The sequence below is a fragment of the Pristis pectinata genome, chromosome 21 (assembly GCF_009764475.1).
Source record: "Pristis pectinata isolate sPriPec2 chromosome 21, sPriPec2.1.pri, whole genome shotgun sequence".
Classification (NCBI taxonomy): Eukaryota; Metazoa; Chordata; class Chondrichthyes; order Rhinopristiformes; family Pristidae; genus Pristis; species Pristis pectinata.
In genome coordinates this window covers 21,374,676-21,393,100 of record NC_067425.1, presented here as the reverse complement: position 1 = coordinate 21,393,100, position 18,425 = coordinate 21,374,676, and the positions used below count along the sequence as shown (strand labels likewise).

The window sequence follows — 18,425 nt, the reverse complement described above, 5'->3', positions numbered from 1 at the left end:
AGAGGAAAACAGGATCAGTTACTGAAAAATCAGAAAGTGAAAGCTATTCTTTGGTGTCTTAAACTAGGATAAATGTCAAGAGAAAGTCACAGCTCAGCATGCTCTTGCCAAAAGTATGGTAATATTCATCATAGCAACTATGCAAACAGATTTTTTTTAAAGGTATCCTTTCACCTTTTTAATATCAGGTATTTGAAGCTAATAAGAACATCTAGTAAATTTTCTTGACAAGGTTGCACCTCCTGGGTAATACCAGACCAACTCAAAGTCAAATCTTGCCCAGAATGCCCTGTCTACAAAAAGCAGGACAAATCCAATCTAGTTGATTTCTACCCAATGAGTATACTTTCAATTGGAACAAAATCATAACAAGTACCTGAGGCAGGTACTCTCAACATTTAAGCAGCATCTGGGTGAGTACTTGAATCGCCAATGAACAGCAGGCCATGGACTAGGTGCCGGTAAATGGAATTAATATAGATAGGTACTTGATAGTCAGCATGGACATGGTGAGCCGAAAGGTCTGTTTCTGTGCGGAATGACTCAATGACTCAATGATTCATGCCTAGTTTGGATTTTGTCAGAGTCATTAGTCCAAACATGGAGCAAAGAGCTGAATGTCAGAAGTGAAGTGACAGGGACTGCCCTTGGCGTCAAGGCAGCACTTGATAGTGTTTGGTATCAAGGAGCTTTGGTAAAACCAAAGTCAACAGGCATCAAGAGGAAAACACTCCAATGGTTGAAGTTATTCCTTGCACAATGGAAGATGGTTGTGCTTCTTGGAGATCAATCATCCCAGCCCCAGGACATGAGTGCAGGAATTCCTTTGCACATCTCCAGCAGCTTCATATGCATCTTCTTATGATACATTGAGTCTATACTGGCCCTCACAGCAATCGCATCAGTCCTTTTCCTCCCTCATTTGGGGGTAATTTACAGTAGCCAATTAACCTACTTTGGGACATGGGAGGAAATTAGAGCACCTGGTGGAAACCCATGCAATCACAGGGGGAACGTGCAAACTCCACAAAGTCAGCAACTGAGGTCAGGATAGAACCCTGCAGCAGCTCCACTGTGCTGCTTCTTCAACCATCTTCCTTTCATCATAAGGTCACTGCTGGGAATCTGCACCGATGATTGCACAATGTTCAATTCTACTCGCATCTCCTCAGCAAATGAAGCAGTCCGTGCCTACATATAAAAAGACCTAGACAACACTCAGCAATGGGCTGATAAGTGACAAGTAACATTCACGCCACAAAAATCCCAGGCAATTATCACTTTCAAAAGGAGAGTGTCTAACTATTTACCCTCAACATTCATGGGCAAGCCCCCACTACAAAGTTAACTAGAAACTCAGCTGGATGAATCACATAATTACTGTGGCTACTAGAGAAGGTCAGATGCTATCTTACAGTTCTATGGCTGTTTGGATGAATTTTAAACATTGAAAAATTCATAAATGAATTTTAAACAGTTTAATAAGCGACCTTTATCATCCTGGATGTCCGTTATAACTGTTATGTCATCTATGTAGACACTAGGTGTGGTGTACAGCAGAACAGGCCGATGAATCCCAGCATAATTGAAGAAATCAAATTGGATGATCTGCACAAAATAGCCAGGTGGATACCTAGAGAAAGGTAAAGCAGTACAACTGTGATAATTAAATGTACAAGACTATATTTTGTTACTTTCTCTCAAAGAAATCCAGGGCACCGTAAAAATAGAAAATGCTGGAAATATACACCAGGTCAGGCAGCATCTATGGAAAGGGAAATAGTTGATGTTTCAAGTCCTGGAAACGTGTTCTAATAAAGGTCCTGGACCCAAAACATTAAGCATTTCTCTTTCCATAGATGCTGCCTGACCCACAGAGTGTTTCTAGCTTTTTCAGTTTTTCTCTCATATTTCCAGCATCTGCCTTTTTTTTTAAACTTTCAACATGGACTGTTACTTAATTATGGAAAATGATGCTATTTAAAAATCCCTGTGAATAGGGCAGCTTTACAGTTATTGAACACAAGGTGTTAAAACCGAAAGAATCTGTCAGTGCAACATTTTTTATTATGTCTCTTCAAAGAGAAAAAAGAAAATCAAATCCGAAATAATCTGTACCAAAGTTGGAGAAATGCCTCTATAGAGGACTGACATCAAGCCCTGTCAGTGTACAAAATCACAAGTGGTGCTTCTGGTTTGTTAATTTTGCCTTAACATTTTGCACATTTTCCCATTTTTGTTTTCTTGTAGCCTTTATAATTCACCCAGTGCAATACTGTGAAATATCAAAATCTCAAAACTATCAATTTCACAGAATCACAGCAAGATACACTGAAATTCTATATGGCCCAATATCCCCATATTAGTTCTTAAAAACACCATCCATTTCTATGACACAATACTCACACCACAAAAATGGCACAACACATCAAATATATTTGCAATTTTCTCATCTAACTTCATCTAAGCCCATCAATAGATCCATCTTTCTCTCTCTCTCTCATGTACTATTCAATATTTCATGTGGTAACAAGTTTTATATTCCCACCTCTGAATGTTTTCCCCATAACTCCTTGTTGGATTCATTAGGCTTATACTAGTTAGCAGTGTTTGAAGACCATACTCTAGTTGCTACTCATCGTCTGGAATGGTCTCCAAACCCTTCACCCTCTGACTCAGAGATGAGAATGCTACCAAAGGTTCACTCCAATACAGATGATAACATCTCAAATATCAACCTTAACAGCAAACATTCTGCAAAATATGGATGCTACAGGGCTTCAGCCACAGGAGAAGCTCTCGGATTTGGAACATATGATCCAGCAGAGACATGATCCGATTCTAATCTTGTTAACTTTGGATGTAGAATCTTCCTAGTTGGTAAGTATCAACCAGCTTGGCTTGATTTCCAGGACCTAGATTTGGCAGGGATAAACAAATCATAGATCTTGCTCCTTATTAGTGTGCAGTGAACCCCATTGTGAAATCAAACAAGGACAGGACCAGACTCTTTTCCCATAGCTTGTGAACTTTCCTCTACATGTACTTATTCCTTTTTAAAAGCTGCCACTGAATCAACTTCTACCATGCTCCTGGAAAGTGCATTCCTAGTGGTAAAATTATAAAAATTCTTCTTTCCCTCATCTTGCATCTGGCTCTCCTGCCAATTACCTTTGATATCTGCCCTCTGGTCACTGACCCTTCAGCATCCACAGAAGTTTCTACTTACTTACGCTATATATATATATTTTTTCAAATCTTCTATTAACTTCTGCTCTATGGAGAACAATGCCACTTTCTTCAATTTCCCAAGTCTTTCAAACATGTACCCATTTCAATAAATCACCCCTGCCCCATCTATGGCTCAGACCTATATCCTAATAGTGCTCCTCCTCATTCTTCCCACAAATTCATTTATGTCTACCACAAGTCTGTTGCATTTCCTCAGTCCATTTGTATCATCCTGAAGTCACTATCCTTCTCACTGTTTATTACATTTCCAAGTTTGCTTTCATCTAAATTGTGCTCTCCTATCCCAGTCCAGGTCATTCATAAACAAAGAAAATGGTCCTAATCTGTAACAAGTGTACAGATCCTGCCTACTTTCCTTCAAATTTTGAAACAGTCACTTTCATCCATGGGCTTCAATCCTGCCTGCAAGTTCATCTTGTTTAACTCATTGCATTGTATGTTTAAAAATACAGCATTATTATTGTGGATAATTTTTCTTCTAAATGCCAGTTTACAATATAGAAAAGGAACAACTTCTTGTATTAATCAGAAACAAACTACAATCCTTTGCGATGACCATAACCCATAGTTGACCCAATGAATTTAACATAACTGTTTGCTTTATATATCAGATATCCACTACATATAATAAATACTATTAAGTTAGCTGATAGAAGTAAAGTGAAGGCAGAGGCAGTGCATTTGCAAGCATGTTCCTAGCCCAGAAACAATGGAAGACACGGCCACAGGGTTCTAGTTCTTGATATGCCACTTCCCTGTTGGAAGCACTGTCGCTTGAACATCAGGCACAGACATAATCAGGCTCAATAGTGGTGTCTCAGGTAATCAGGCAGCCTTCCAACAAACTCTCACACAGAGAATTACCATTTGAGCCTAACACTTTAAGATATCCTGGGTTGAACCATTCTGAACACTAAAAGCCCTCAAGATAAAATGTATTTCTTCCCACCTTTAATTTTTAGCAGTAAATACTTCTAGTGACCCAAGTCTTTCATTAACATTCAGTAATGAAGGAATTCAAGTAGTTAATCAGTTCACTATTACCACCGGAAACATTTATGTTGTTGGATCCTCCCATAATTCTTTAGCTGAATTGCTAAACTTTAGAAAAATAAGTTTACTAGTAAACCAGAAATGAATTACTCCTATATGTATAAAAAGCACATCCAGTTTTTATTATTCTAGAAGGGGGAAGAAAAGTCCTCTTTATTAATATCAAATAGTGAATTATGCATTTTATTTAATCTCACCTTTTTCTATCTGACATGTATTGAATCCTTCCTGGAGGTAAAGTATAAGGGGTAAGTGTGTTGTTTACCGCTATAGTGATTCTATACTGAGGAGATGGACTACTCTGCATAACTTTAGTGACGTCAGCTTCAAAAGGAAGATGGCCACCTTCATGGAAGGTAACCTGAACACCATTCACCCACTGCAAAAAGAAAAACAAGAGTCATATTAATCATGATGCTGTGAAATGTTTCATTTTGCAACTACCTAAATATTGCATGGGTGACCAAAATATAAATGATACTGAGAATTTTCACTTCGCCTGTCTACAAATCCTGATGCCTCTTGTATCCTCTTCATAGTTCATACCACTTTGTAGTTTTGTACTATTAGCAAACTTAGACGTATACACTTGATCCCCTCCTCCAAATACTGATAGAGATGCAAACAGTGGGGACTCCAACACCAATCCCTGTGGCATCCTGTTGGTCAAGGCCTCCCAACTTGAAAAAGACCCATTTATTCCTACTGTTTTCCAATCCTCATTTCATTCAGTATATTACCCAATACTATGCACTCGTTTCATAACCTCTTGTAGCACCATACCAAAGACCTTCTACATGTCCAAATGCACCATATCAACTCACTTGCCTTCATCTATTCTGAACATCACAATCTCAAAAGACTAACATCTGTCAAAAATTATTTCCTTTTCATAAATCCACATCGACTCTGCTCGATACTATTATCAATTTCTTTCGTGATAAATTTCAGCATTTTCCCCACCACTGATAGCAGGCTGATTAACAGTTTCCTGTTCTTTGTCTTTTAAATAATGGGGTTATATATGCAGTACATTCAGTCATAGAACCAACTATTACTTTTCGCACCATGCATAAAGACACATAGGCAAAAAAAAGTAAGTTGCATCTCACACAGCCAATCAACTCCATGGTGTGTAAAAAAAAACCAGTTAATCAGAACATTTCACTGCACTCTTACACAAGTCTCTTGTTTAAGATCAGGGAATTGAGGGCCATGGGGAACTGGAATGTAGCCCAGGGCAGATCAGCCATTGAGATGAGGCCTGGGGTAGATCACCACCATCATATTGAACAGTGGGGCAGGCTTGAGGGGCCGAGTGGCCTACTCCTGCTCCCATTTTCTGATGTTTTTATCCAATTCCCTGTCATTCTCTTCATTTATTGAATAATTCACTTCTGCTGCTTCAGGTGTTATTTATCACAATGACCAACAGATCAACCACTAGAACAATTTTATAAACGAGTACTAACTTGTATCTTAAAACAAAAAAGCTCCTACAAAGATTAATTAAAACTATTAAGAGCCACATAAACATGTAAACACATCGTAACTAATAGTTCACTGTGTCTAAAGCATTATTTGAACTCTGTAAAACAGCTAGACACCAGATTTGATGTATGGTCTGAGCTTAACTGCTTTATAAGCATTATCACTGGATTTATCAAATCAACCTGCATTACTGTCACAGATCACTATCAAACAACTCCTAATAGAACTGAACTTGTGAGCAGCAGCAAAAAAGACAGGACTGGCTCCTAATCAAGGCCCAAATGATAAATAGTCACAAATGAAATGCAGACATGCTCTGTAACTAAAGAAGTAGACACAGTGATGTGTTCAGAGAAGAGCAACAGGGTCAAAGCGGGCAGACCTACCAAAATGACAAAACCAGCTTTAAGCCTGATATACCGCAGCAAGTAAAGACCAACACTCCTGTCACCGTGCTCAAGAGAAATAAGTATATTTTATTATAAAAAGTTAATTTTCATTTTATTTACACTTAATTCTTCAAACCTTGATCTTTTCCTGTTCCTGCACCAACACTCAATATTATCTACAAACTACAAACAAAATAAATTACAAAATTTCATATTTTTTGCCTTAATAACCAACAGCATATTTGTGACAACTTATTTTAAAAACTGACTATAGATAAGGAAGGCAATTTGATACATCATAGATCATGCAAAAGGTTGTTATTTAAATTATTCCATCTTCAACAAGATTTTGATCTGGAACTGCTGGCTTGAATTTATATTTTTTTTGTTGTGTGCTCATTGTGTAAGATTTCTATTCCAGATGCAAAATTTGTTCTTTCTCTCCTTGCAGCCGAATAAAAAGAAACTTGGCTTCCTCCAGGTAGAATAAAAAAAACTGTTACAAGACAGAAGGAAGGAGTCTAATCAGCCCAATGAATCCACGTTATCCAGGAACAATCCACCTCAGCCCACTCTACTGCTCTCTCCCCATAGCCCTGATCATTCTTTTTTCAGATGCTTATCCAAATCTCATTTGAATACTACAATTGAATTCTCCTCCGCTACTACCATTGGTAGCGCATTCCAAACACTACCACTCAATCTGCAAAAATATTTTCCAGCTGATCACTTTTGGTTCTTTTGCCAATCACATTCATTCTATGCCCCTTAGTTCTCGACCCTTCCACTAATGGCAACAGTTTCTACACATCTTGTGTATATCCTTCATAATTTTAAATATCTCCATCTGATCTCTTCACAACCTCCATCATTCTAAGGAGAATAATCCCAGCATCCCTAGTCTACCTACATAGCTAAAGTTCCTCATTCCTGCAGGCTCTAGTTTATATTGCCCGTTCTCATTCTAAGCACCAAAATGTAAAACTTCACATCTTCAGCATTAAATTTCATCTGCAGCTACCCGCCTGTTCCACCAGGTTGTCCATGCACCTTCCAGTCTATTACACTTCAATGCTCTAAGTTTTGTATTGTTTGCAACGTGCCAGACAGGTTCCGTTTTTACAGGTGTCCATAAGATGACTTTGTCCATAAGTCAGAAAATACATTTTAAAAAAAATCACTCGATATGGAAACTGTACCTCCACAGTATTGTAATGAATGGCATCAAAAGCACACAAGGCTGATAAGAACAAACAATTCCTAAAAGTGGAGAGAGGGGTAACTAGTTCTGCTGTCTGTAGGAACAAACATATGTATGTACTTCAGACTTCTGAATTTAATCATATTATGGGAGCTTGTTGGTACATTGGGGTGTCCACGAGTTAGACATTCATGACCCGGGCACAGCCTGTACACCCTAGTCCAAATCATGAATGCACATTGGCACTAGTAGTCCTAATAGTGATCCCTGGGGAACTCCACTGTACACTTTCCTATAGTCCGAGAAACAACCTTTAACTACTGTTCTGTTTTCTGTTATTTAGACAATTTTCCATCCATGCTGAGACAGGCCGCTTTATCTTGATGACAAAATTAAGTGGCACTTTGTCATATGCCTTTTCAGAAGTCCAATATAACATATCAACCCCATTTCCCTCATCAACCCTCTGATACTTTACCAAAAAACCATGAAGTTAGTTCGTTAAATTTGTCTTCAGAAAATCAACATTGGGATTCTCTAATCACTCCAAACATGTCAAAATGACTGCTAATTCTGTCCCTGATTATTGTTTCTAGATCTTTCACCACATGCAAATCTAAACTGACTGGTTTGTAGTTATTAAGTTTATCTCGATATTATTTTTTTAAATAAAGCTATAACATTTGCAATTCTCTAGCCCTCAGGGATCACCTTGAATCTGCAGATATTTGGAAGATTATGGACTGGATCCCTCAGCAATCTATGATGCATCCCACCTGGAGAAAGTGATTATCCACTTTAAGTCATCCCCACCACCTTATATGGCCTTATCTGCATATCTGGCCATTTGCATTATGTTCCAAATTGAGGACACTGAACCCAGATGTTGCAAGGCTAATTTTTCCAACAGAAATTTGTACTGAAGATTTAACAAGTGATAGAATTAGACTGTTCTAAAAAAGATACTTCAGCAGTTCTAAGGAACCAAGACACCATATAAAGTGTGTATACAACCAATGTTGCAAGTTTCAATAAACTTCAAAGTATCTGTAATTACACTGGTCATTTATCATCAACTCAAAAGTCTACTATTTTACAATATTGGTTGCTTAAGTCATTAAATCAAATTCTAATCCTTAGTTACACCAAGTGATTAAGATTTTTCCAAATGTAAATCTTATATCAAATAATTAAGAACACTTACAACAACAGAGAAGTAATTGGCACTACCAACATGGAGTACCACTCTCTTCCCAGCATCATATGAAATCCAACATCTAGGAACCCAAACCTCTTTTTCATACCACACCCAGCCGATGAAATCCCTCAACTCGGGATCTTGTGTGATGTCGTTGTAACTTGCAGGAACAGGCATGTCGATCACTGGCCCTGTCTAAGAAAAAGTAGTTTATGATGGGACACACTGCAAACACACAGTTCAGGTACAAAATGTGGTGCAATTCAAAAAGCTCTTGTGATGAGACAAAGTTTTAAATATCACATGAGTAGTTTTACACAGAGACAAAATGTGCTTTTCAGGGTGAAGGACAGTATTTCTCTCCTGCTAATGCACATGGTACCAGAAGGAAATGGGGAAATCTGGTACATTTTGCATCGTTCACATCCACATTAATCTTGACTGGCAATGGAAAGGCACGAGGTAAGTTTCAAATGTTTATTAGCACAGGTACAATATCTAGCCTGACGTTTCAGTGAAGTTTTGAAGGATTGATAAAACATCCGAACTGCCATCTTTCAGTTGAAATGTTAAACTGAAACTCTTCCTACTTTCTCAGAGAGTATTTGAATGATGATCATGGGCATCCTCCCAGTGTTTACCCTCAATATTTAACCCCCAGCCAATGTCACAACAGCAGCAACACACACAAAGTATGCTAGAGGAACTCAGCAGGTCAGGCAGCATCTATGGAGAGAAATAAACGGTTGATGTTTGGGACAAGACCCTCCAACAGGACTGGAAGGGAAGAGGGCAGAAGCCAGAATAGGGAGGTTGGGTGAGGGGAAGGAGCACACACAGGCAGGTGATAGGCTCATATTCCACCTTGGGAGTCTCCAACCTCACGACCTCAACATCAATTCCTCCAACTTCTAGTAACCCCTCTCCTCTTCTCCCAACCCCCCCCACCTTTGTCTTCCCTCATTCCTGTGGACCCCTCCCCCTACCCTAATGACCTGCTCATCTATTCCCCACCTCCTTCCTTTTATTCCATGGTCCACTGCCCCCTCCTATGGATTCCTTCTTCTTCAGCCCTTTGCCTCTTCTAACTACCACCTCTCAGCTTCTTACATCTACCCACTCCCCACCCTCCTACCTTCCCCCTCTCACCCGCACTCACCTATCACCTGTGTGTGCTCCTCCCCCAACCTTCTTATTCTGGCTTCTGCCCTCTTCCTTTCCAGTCCTGATCAAGGGTCTCAATCCAAAATCTTGACTGTTTATTTCTCTCCATACATGCTGCCTGACCTGCTGAGTTCCTCCAGCATATTTTGTGTGTGTTGCTCCAGATTCCAGCATCTGCAGAATCTTGTGTCACAACAGCAGGTTATTTGATTACAGGACACAAGAGGCTGCAGGTGCTCGAATCTGGAGCAAAAAACAAACTGCTGGAGGAACTCAGCGGGTCAGGCACCATCTGTGGAGGGAAACGGACAGCCAATGATTCAGCTCGAGACCCTTCATCTGGACTGAAAGATAGAGGGGAGAGAGCCAGCATAAAGAGGTGAGGGGAAGAGGTGGAGAAAGAGCTGGAAAGCAATGGGCAGATCCAGGTGAGGAAGAGTGATAAGCAGATGGGCGAGGGGAGAGCAGAAATAGCGACAGAAGCTGGGAGGTGTTAGGTGGAGGCAAAGGGCTGCAAATAGTAGAATCTGATTTATCAGTTTGCTGACGATGAAGCTGTGCTGTGGACAAGTCTGACTACTCTTTTTCCCCTCTTCCAACAACTCCGCTGCTAAAGCACTTCACTGGCAGCAAAAAGTTTTGCAACATCTCTAAACGATGGAAACTGCTACATGAAATGAAAGTTATTACTTTACTGCATTGCACAGTTGCTTGGGATCAGCAGCAGAAGGTCTGCAGGCGCATGGACACTGCACTTTCTTCGCTGGCTGGTTTCAGCATTACCCTTCCCAGGAAAGATGACCAGTCTCAGGGGGCTGCTGCGGGGTTCCCCATCTCAGCCTCGCCCGGGGAAACCAGAGGACAGGGGGAAAGAAAGTACAGGCCCCAGAGAGGGGAGGGGGTGAGGGAAGACAAATGGAGCAGGGGGAGGGATGCATTAAGCCCCCCACCCCACACACCCCCTGTGATCACTGCCCCACCAGCGCCTCACCTCTCTAAGGGGACGCTGGTACCATTTCTCCTCGAATCCCTGGTTCCTGCTCGACGACTGATCCGCCCGGAAGCTCCACGGTCCGCCCAGCTCCTTCAGCTCCCGGGAGCGGGTCTCTCTCGGGCTCAGGGCGACAGCAGAGCCGAGCAGTGAGAGCAGCAGCCACCAGCTCCCCACCATCTTGCCAGCCTTCACTCCCCGGGGGTGGGGAACGTGTGCAGTGTCACATGACGCGTCAGATCAATGACCCGCAGAGCCGTCTGTCAGTGCCCAGCAGCAGGGTGCTGGATTGCAGCTTCGCTCGGCGCCCCGTTTACCTGCGAGATGCACCGGGGTTCATCGTTCAACCCGTCGCGTTCAGCCTTCAGTGATTCAGCATGTCCTCCTGTTTACAAGTAAGTATTGGGATTGGTAAAGCACCACCTCCAGTTTTCTGCTTCTTCCTGGTGTGCTGCGAGTATGGGAAGCAGAGGTCACAGGTGTGGGTGTTGATATTTGCAGTGAAGGTAGTTGGTGACCCGCAGATCACAAGTGAGTAAAAGCAGGTGGTAGCGAGAGGAACAACTATGAAGAGTCCGCAGAGGACTAAAGAACTTCAAGCTCTGCAAAGATGTGCATAAATATTTTTCCTCAGGACTTTGGAGGAGCAGAATGCTTCTGGAACACCAGCAGAGAATGTCTGATACTCCTAACTGCTCTGTGCATGCTTGCTGAGAGATTGAAGGAACCCGTCTTAAACAATAGTGTCATGCTATGATACGTATTGCAGTAATGACTGCATCTATGGAGAGAGTAGTCACTGGTATGGGGCATCAAACACCGTAATAACATCAAAACATGCAGGCCTTCGCTTATGATTAGGACGGATAATATCTTAGCTACAACCTTAGCTATTCACCACACCATTAATCTGCATTGAGTAGTCATCAGGGAAGAACAGGTAACAGATGATAATGAAAGGGAGCACAGGAGTGGGAATTCATTCTAACTGCCTTTCCGTTCAACACCCATGCGAGGCTTATGGAGAAGGTGAGGAGACATGGGATCCAATGGGGACATTGCAGTGTGGATCCAGAACTGGCTGGCCCACAGAAGGCAAAGAATGGTTGTTGAGGGGTCGTATTCTGAGTGGAGGTCAGTGGCCAGTGGTGTACCTCAGGGATCCTTACTATTTGTGATTTTTATAAATGACCTGGATGAGGAAGTGGAGGGGTGGGTTATTAAGTTTGCGGATGACACGAAGGTTGGGGGTGTTGTGGATAGTTTGGAGGGCTGTCAAAGGTTACAGAGGGATATAGATAGGATGCAGAGTTGGGCTGAGAAGTGGCAGATGCAGTTCAATCCAGGTAAGTGTGAAGTGGTTCATTTTGGTAGGTCAAATATGATGGCAGAATATAGTCTTAATGGTAGGACTCTTGGCAGTGTGGAGGATCAGAGGGATCTTGGGGTCCGAGTCCATTGGACGCTCAAAGTGGCGGTGCAGGTTGACTCTGTGGTTAAGAAGGCATATGGTGTATTGTCCTTCATCAATCAGGGAATTGAATTTAGGAGCCGGGAGGTATTGTTGCAGCTATATAGGTCCCTGGTCAGACTCCACTTGGAGTACTGTGCTCAGTTCTGGTTGCCTCACTACAGGAAAGATGTGGAAGCCATAGAGAGGGTGCAGAGGAGATTTACAAGGATGCTGCCTGGAATGCACAGCATGCCTTATGAAAGCAGGTTGAGGGAACTCGGCCTTTTCTCCTTGGAGAGACGGAGGATGAGGGGGGACATGATTGAGGTGTATAAGATGATGAGAGGTATTGATAGGGTAGATAGTCAGAGGCTTTTCCCCAGGACTGAATTGGTGGGCACAAGAGGACTTAGGTTTAAGGTGCTGGGGAGTAGATATAGAGGAGATGTCAGGGGTAAGTTTTTTACTCAGAGAGTGGTGAATGCGTGGAATGGGCTGCTGGAAACGGTGGTGGAGTCTGATACGATAGGGTCTTTCAAGGGACTGTTAGATCAGTATATGGAGCTGAGTAAAATAGAGGGCTATGGGTAAGCCTAGTAATTTCTAGGGTAGGGACATGTTCGGCACAGCTTTGTGGGCTGAAGGGCCTGAATTGTGCTGTAATTGTTCTACGTTCTATAAAAGCAGGCACGTGTGTGGAGCAACAGTCATCAGTCAATACTGGCTTTTATCAGCAGCACACTGCTTTCCTCGTTCCCAAGGATTAAGGTATGTTAACCAAACATTATTATCTTATTATTCAGTAGGAGACAATTCAACAGCTTTTGTTTATTTCTTTTGTACACTTTGATTCAAACTTAACTTTGGGTCCGTCCTTGTCCTGCTTCGTAACTGCCTTAAAACTTACAGAGCTACGGTCACTGTCTCCAGAATGCTTTCCCGCTGACACTCCCACCATCAGCCCATTAACATTAGTTGCAGTTATTATTAAAGCAAAATGTAAAACCGTAACTTCAATATAGATCTTTTTGCACAACCACTAATCGTGAATATTCTATTATTAATTGTAGTTACTGTGGAGCCTAATCATGTGTCTTGGACTTTACTGTCATTTTGTGCAGTCAGATTGGAAAGTACAGTTATAGAAGTGATTCTTAGTTCCATCATTAAAGGTTGTTTTCTTCTGTACCTTCCCAGCGACAAGGATATTTGGAGAGCGGTGATAGGGCTGAGGGAACTGCTGAAGACTAAACCATTAGCAGGTTCATAGTTTCAATAGTATTTTTCAATTGTTATCTCATATTTTGTAAAATCAAACAGGGAATATTTTTGTAGCTACAGATATGATCATCAATGTAATTACTGTGTTCACTGTACCCTGTGCACAGATGTGATCTATTATTCTTTCTGCTGTTGACAACATGATCATGATACCTGTCCCATGCATGAGAATGTTAAAATGTCTAAGAGCAGGAGCATTTTGGAAAAAAAATTAAACATGTAATAGGTAAAGAATTTTTTAGATAAGCAGAACATGTATTGATCATATTAACAATAATCTGTGGTTATGATATATCCACAAAGTTTTATCAGCACAGTATTTGTACAAAAATTTGATCTGTAGAATTTGATGATGCCATTGTGACTAGATTAACAGGCCTTTCATGTTCAAAGATGGAGGAAGTATATTTTTGAGTACCTCAATATAAAGGAAATATTCTTAGGGGGTGTTCATTTATTAATTATTGTTTGTTTAATATGCTCTGATAAAGTCATGAGAGACAGTCTCTGAATGATTCGTAATTCAGTTATTAAGAGGTACAAATAAGTGAGACACAGAGTTAGCGATCTTCCTAGTTTGATGAATGTGTGAAGTTCAATTTGAATTTTATTGGATCGAGAGAAAGAACTGTTACTGGAGCTCCCTCAGATGGTTCCTTTGGTAAGTGCAAGCATGGTGTAAACTCAGCCATACAGACTTAAAGAGTCTATCACTCAGTCTTGAGCTGAATGAGCAAATCTCCATTACAGTGCCAGTACAGGTACTATTACACACATTGGTTAGGAACAAGAAAATTGTTCCCACACATGATGGTTGGTGACCCATAATGGAGATGTATATAAAAGCAGAACATATTGTAAACACTCAATCGATCAGGCGGCATCTATGGAAAGAGAAACGGTTAATGTTTCAGGTACAGAACCCCTCATTAGCACTTTCTGTTTTTATTTCATATTTCCAGCATCTGATTTTCATTTACTGGAAGTGTTGGGTGAAGACAGCCTGGGCTTGATACGAATGGACTCCCTTGTAAAGAAACTACCCACACTCTAAGTTCATAGATGAAATATAGTTGTCTGATTGTGCCCATGGTATTACAGCATGGAACTCGGGAGAGAATGAAGGGCGCAAATGGTACCGTTTTGTAAATGTCTTTAATCATTGCCTATTGCTGCTAACTTGGCAGCTCCAGGCAATCCACATACTGGTAACGAGCCACACATCTTCCACATAAGACCCTAGAAGTAACTGAGTAAAAAGCAGGCAGCTTTTGTGGAATCAGCCCCTTGCCCTCACTTTCTTCATTCTTTCCATCCTCCTAGAAGGCTCCTCAAGCCTTCGATCATCCCTTTGGATCCCTCTCCCTTTTCTGGACTCTCCTATGCACACGGCTTGGGAGAATTTATTACTTTAAAAGTACATAAAATGGGTACGAAGGTTTTTCCAAATTTGATTTCTTTTAAGGAATATAAAAGGCAATAATCCTGAGGATGGGGGAAATTTCAGAATTCAGCAAACAAGGACAAAGGCATTGAGAAGGAAAGGGGAAGTAGAATACTGGATCTGGCCAGCCCGGATCATATAAACAACAATAAGAAGATTGGGAAAAGTCAACCTGGATTTATGAAAGAGAAATCATATTTGATAAATCTGTTGGAAATCTTTGAATTTGTGTCTAATTGAACAGATAACAGATGATATGGTGTATTTCATTATAAGAGCCTCTATGGACTTGTAAAAAGCAAAGGATTAAAAAAAAAGTTAATGTGGATTCCTTACAGACTGAGGCAAAATAAATCATACAGGGGATTAAGGAAATCCCAGAGAAATAAAACGAATATTTTATGTCTGCCTTCATGGAATAAGGTACAGAAAACTAGTGCAATAATGGAGAGCCATAGGTCGAGAGTAAATGTGGACTCAATGAAATTAACATTAGTTGATAGATACTTTTGGAGATGTTAACAGGACTGAGAGCCAATAAATCCCTTGAAGCTGATGAATTGCATCTTAGAGATTTGAACTAGGTGGCAATGGAGATAGTGGAGTTGCCAACTTCCAAATTCTGGAATGGTTCCCACAGATTGGAAGGCAGCAAATGTAGGCTATAAGGAAGATGCAGAGAGGCTTTAGCATACAAACTAAATGAATGGACAAGAACATGGAATATACTGTGGAAAAATGTGGGATCATCCACTTTGGTAAAAAAAATAAGATTTTTGTTGAAATGACAGATGGACCTGATTGTCCTTGTACACAGGTCATTGAAAGTTAATATGCAGGTTCAGTGGGTAATTAGGAAAGCGAATGGTATGTTGGCCATTATTAAGAGAGATTTGAATACAAGATGAAAGACATCTTGTTCAAATGATATAGTGCCCTGATGAGACCACATCTGGAATATTGTGCACAGATGTGGTTTCTCTACCTCAGAAAGGATAAACTTGTGATAGAGCAAAAATAGCAAAGGTTCCAGGAATGGTCGGCATGTCTTATGAAGACAGATTAAGCAGATTAGATCCGTATTCTCAAGAATCAGAGGTGATCTGATTGAAACACACAAACTTCTAAGGGGCTTGACAGGGTAGGTGCAGTTTTGATATTTTCCTTGGCTGGGGTATCCAGAGTCAGGGGCACAGTCTCAAAATAAGGGATTCGTCTTATAGGACAGAGATGAAAGGAAACTTCTTCATAAATAGGGGGTGAATCTTTGGAATTGTCTACCTAAGGGGGCTAAGGAGGCTGGGTCGCTGATTATATTCAAGATCAAGATCAAGACCAAAGACTTTTAGAGTAAGGGAATCAATTTCTTTGTGGGTAGTGAAGGAAAGTGGTGCTGACAGAACCATTGATGTTGTTAATTTAACTTCCCTTGAGTTGAATGCCTTGTAAACTAAAAAAGAGCTTTCAATAATGCATATATACCTTTATAAATATATAGATACAGACATGGTCACTAATTTTAATGGATGGAAACTTCTGGCCAGTGTTTGCAATGTTCTCTTATTCTGTATTGGAGAGTGAACTTGCATTCTATAATGCATTAAGAAGAACTATTGAGCTATGTTCTGCAGCCAATGTTTATCAAGACAAGGTTGGTCATTTTCTGTGAACAACATGTGCCTAGAAATTGGACTCACTGTATTCATGTGCAAATTGTGTTTAAAGGTGATCGCACTAGTGAAATCAGGCCCACCTGGAAGTTGGCCCACTGCCATGCATAATTCACCTTGGTGTTTTCCTGGAGTCATTCACACATCTAATGACATCACAAGTCCCACAACACACGTGTCCTTCCTTACCAATATAAATTGGAGCTTCTGGGTGAACTATTGCTGAGTATTGACCAAAATACTCAAAGTATGTTGCACAGGGATTGGCAATGAGATGTTTATCATAAGATCTGCCCTCTGACATCAAAGTCTTGCACACAGCATCAGTCAGCATCAGTTTCCAAAGCTCAGGATAACGGAAACCACATCAGTGGAGCTCCCTTCACTGTTTGCAGTCTGTCTGTTCAAACCACACCCACATTGCATGTTCCAATATTATGCATAGGGCTACTCATGGCATGGAGGATGATCAGAGCAGACCGTCATTGGGAGTTGTCTAGACATACAGGACATTGATTTATGCCTTCACCCTTCCCACTGTTTCTCTCTTATTTCCATGGTAACCATTTCTGTAGCTATTCTGTGGAATGATATCATTGGAGATCTCCGTTAAGGTCTGAAGCGTTGCGTGGAGATCTCTGCTTGTAGCTTTCGATGGGAACTGCCTAGATCCCAATTCAGTGCACGATTCCATGTAAAAAAAAACGGCATGGTGCTGTGTTTATGTATTTTTGCGCAATTTCATGATTTTTTTTGCAGGGGATCCATTTGGACATTGGCACTTATATGTGGCACGTGTTTATAGCATCAAAGAGGGTGAAATCCAGTTTCTGGGAATTTTTTTTGTATTATGTACCATGAAGAAAGAACACAGCAGAACTAAGTTTTTGCCACAGTTATTCTGAGTGACACTGAGGTACATTTTTAACTTTGCTTCAAGGGAGGTAGATTAGTGAAGATGAGCCCAGCCATTGTAGGACATCTCCCAATTTCAGCAATGATACCCCTTGACCCCCACAACCCCACCTCCCCCTGATTTTCATTAAATTAACCGAGCCCATGTGCAAAATGTTAAAAATTGGTCAGAGAAAAGAAAGGTGATTGACATGAACTTGATATTACCAAGTTGTCGGACCATATGTGATTATATATCCCTGTAAATGAAGTTATGAAGTATAAAAACTCAAAGTGAAGCAGTCACTAATTGTCAAAACTTCACCACCTTCCCATCAGTGTCTTCAACCTAGCCTGAAGTTGGGTGAAAGATGATATCCATTGCATGCTGTGAGCAAAATCTGCCTTGAAAGAGCTGCTCAGGATAATTCCCAACATTAAGGTATTTCTATGCAGTGATTTTCAAGGCCCAACCAGTTTTATGCGATCTATTATAACATCCATCCTGCAAAAACAATAATTTAAGGAATTCTATCATCTATTCGATTACCCATGAGTAATGTAAGCCTGTTTGATTCTACAAATGCCATCTAGGCAGAGAAAGTTCATCTTGCTGATAGGTTTTAATAATGAGAAGTTGCAGTGCCAGAATAGGTTATCAGACTGTGAAAAGTTACTTGTGCAAATGTTTTGTGAATATTATAAATTCCAGAAGAGTTGTTCTTTGCAGATCTGATACACAATATTGCATTTACTTGCATTAGACATTTTTCATTAGGACTTGTGTGCATGGAAAAATAAATTCTTCAGTATTATGGGCTCTGCTGCCAAAAATGTTTGTCCAGTCACTATCATTGGTTGTACCATGAATCCCCATTCTCCAGGGCAGTGCTAATTCAGGGCAGGTACAGGTACACGGGTTCGATGCTAACTTCCAGTGCTGT

The 18,425-nt window shown here is 40.7% G+C and overlaps 2 protein-coding genes across 2 annotated transcripts in view; one reads left to right on the top strand and one right to left on the bottom strand.

The window, feature by feature from the left end:
* Positions 1-10,967, bottom strand: part of gusb (glucuronidase, beta) — a 63,171-nt gene extending 52,204 nt beyond the window's left edge. Inside the window, exons 1-4 of the mRNA XM_052035657.1 lie at positions 10,740-10,967; positions 8,591-8,779; positions 4,503-4,684; positions 1,491-1,633 (exon numbers count right to left, since the gene is read on the bottom strand). Of these exons, the coding sequence (XP_051891617.1) occupies positions 1,491-1,633; positions 4,503-4,684; positions 8,591-8,779; positions 10,740-10,919 (694 nt within the window). The 5' untranslated portion in view covers positions 10,920-10,967. The remainder of the gene's footprint in view (positions 1-1,490; positions 1,634-4,502; positions 4,685-8,590; positions 8,780-10,739) is intronic.
* LOC127581500 (prostasin-like) lies at positions 10,945-13,462 on the top strand. The gene is made up of 3 exons (XM_052035961.1): positions 10,945-11,134; positions 12,877-12,960; positions 13,390-13,462. Exons 1-3 carry the CDS (start codon positions 10,983-10,985, stop codon positions 13,460-13,462), a joined length of 309 nt encoding a protein of 102 aa, XP_051891921.1. The 5' UTR covers positions 10,945-10,982.
* The last annotated feature ends 4,963 nt before the right edge of the window (positions 13,463-18,425 follow it).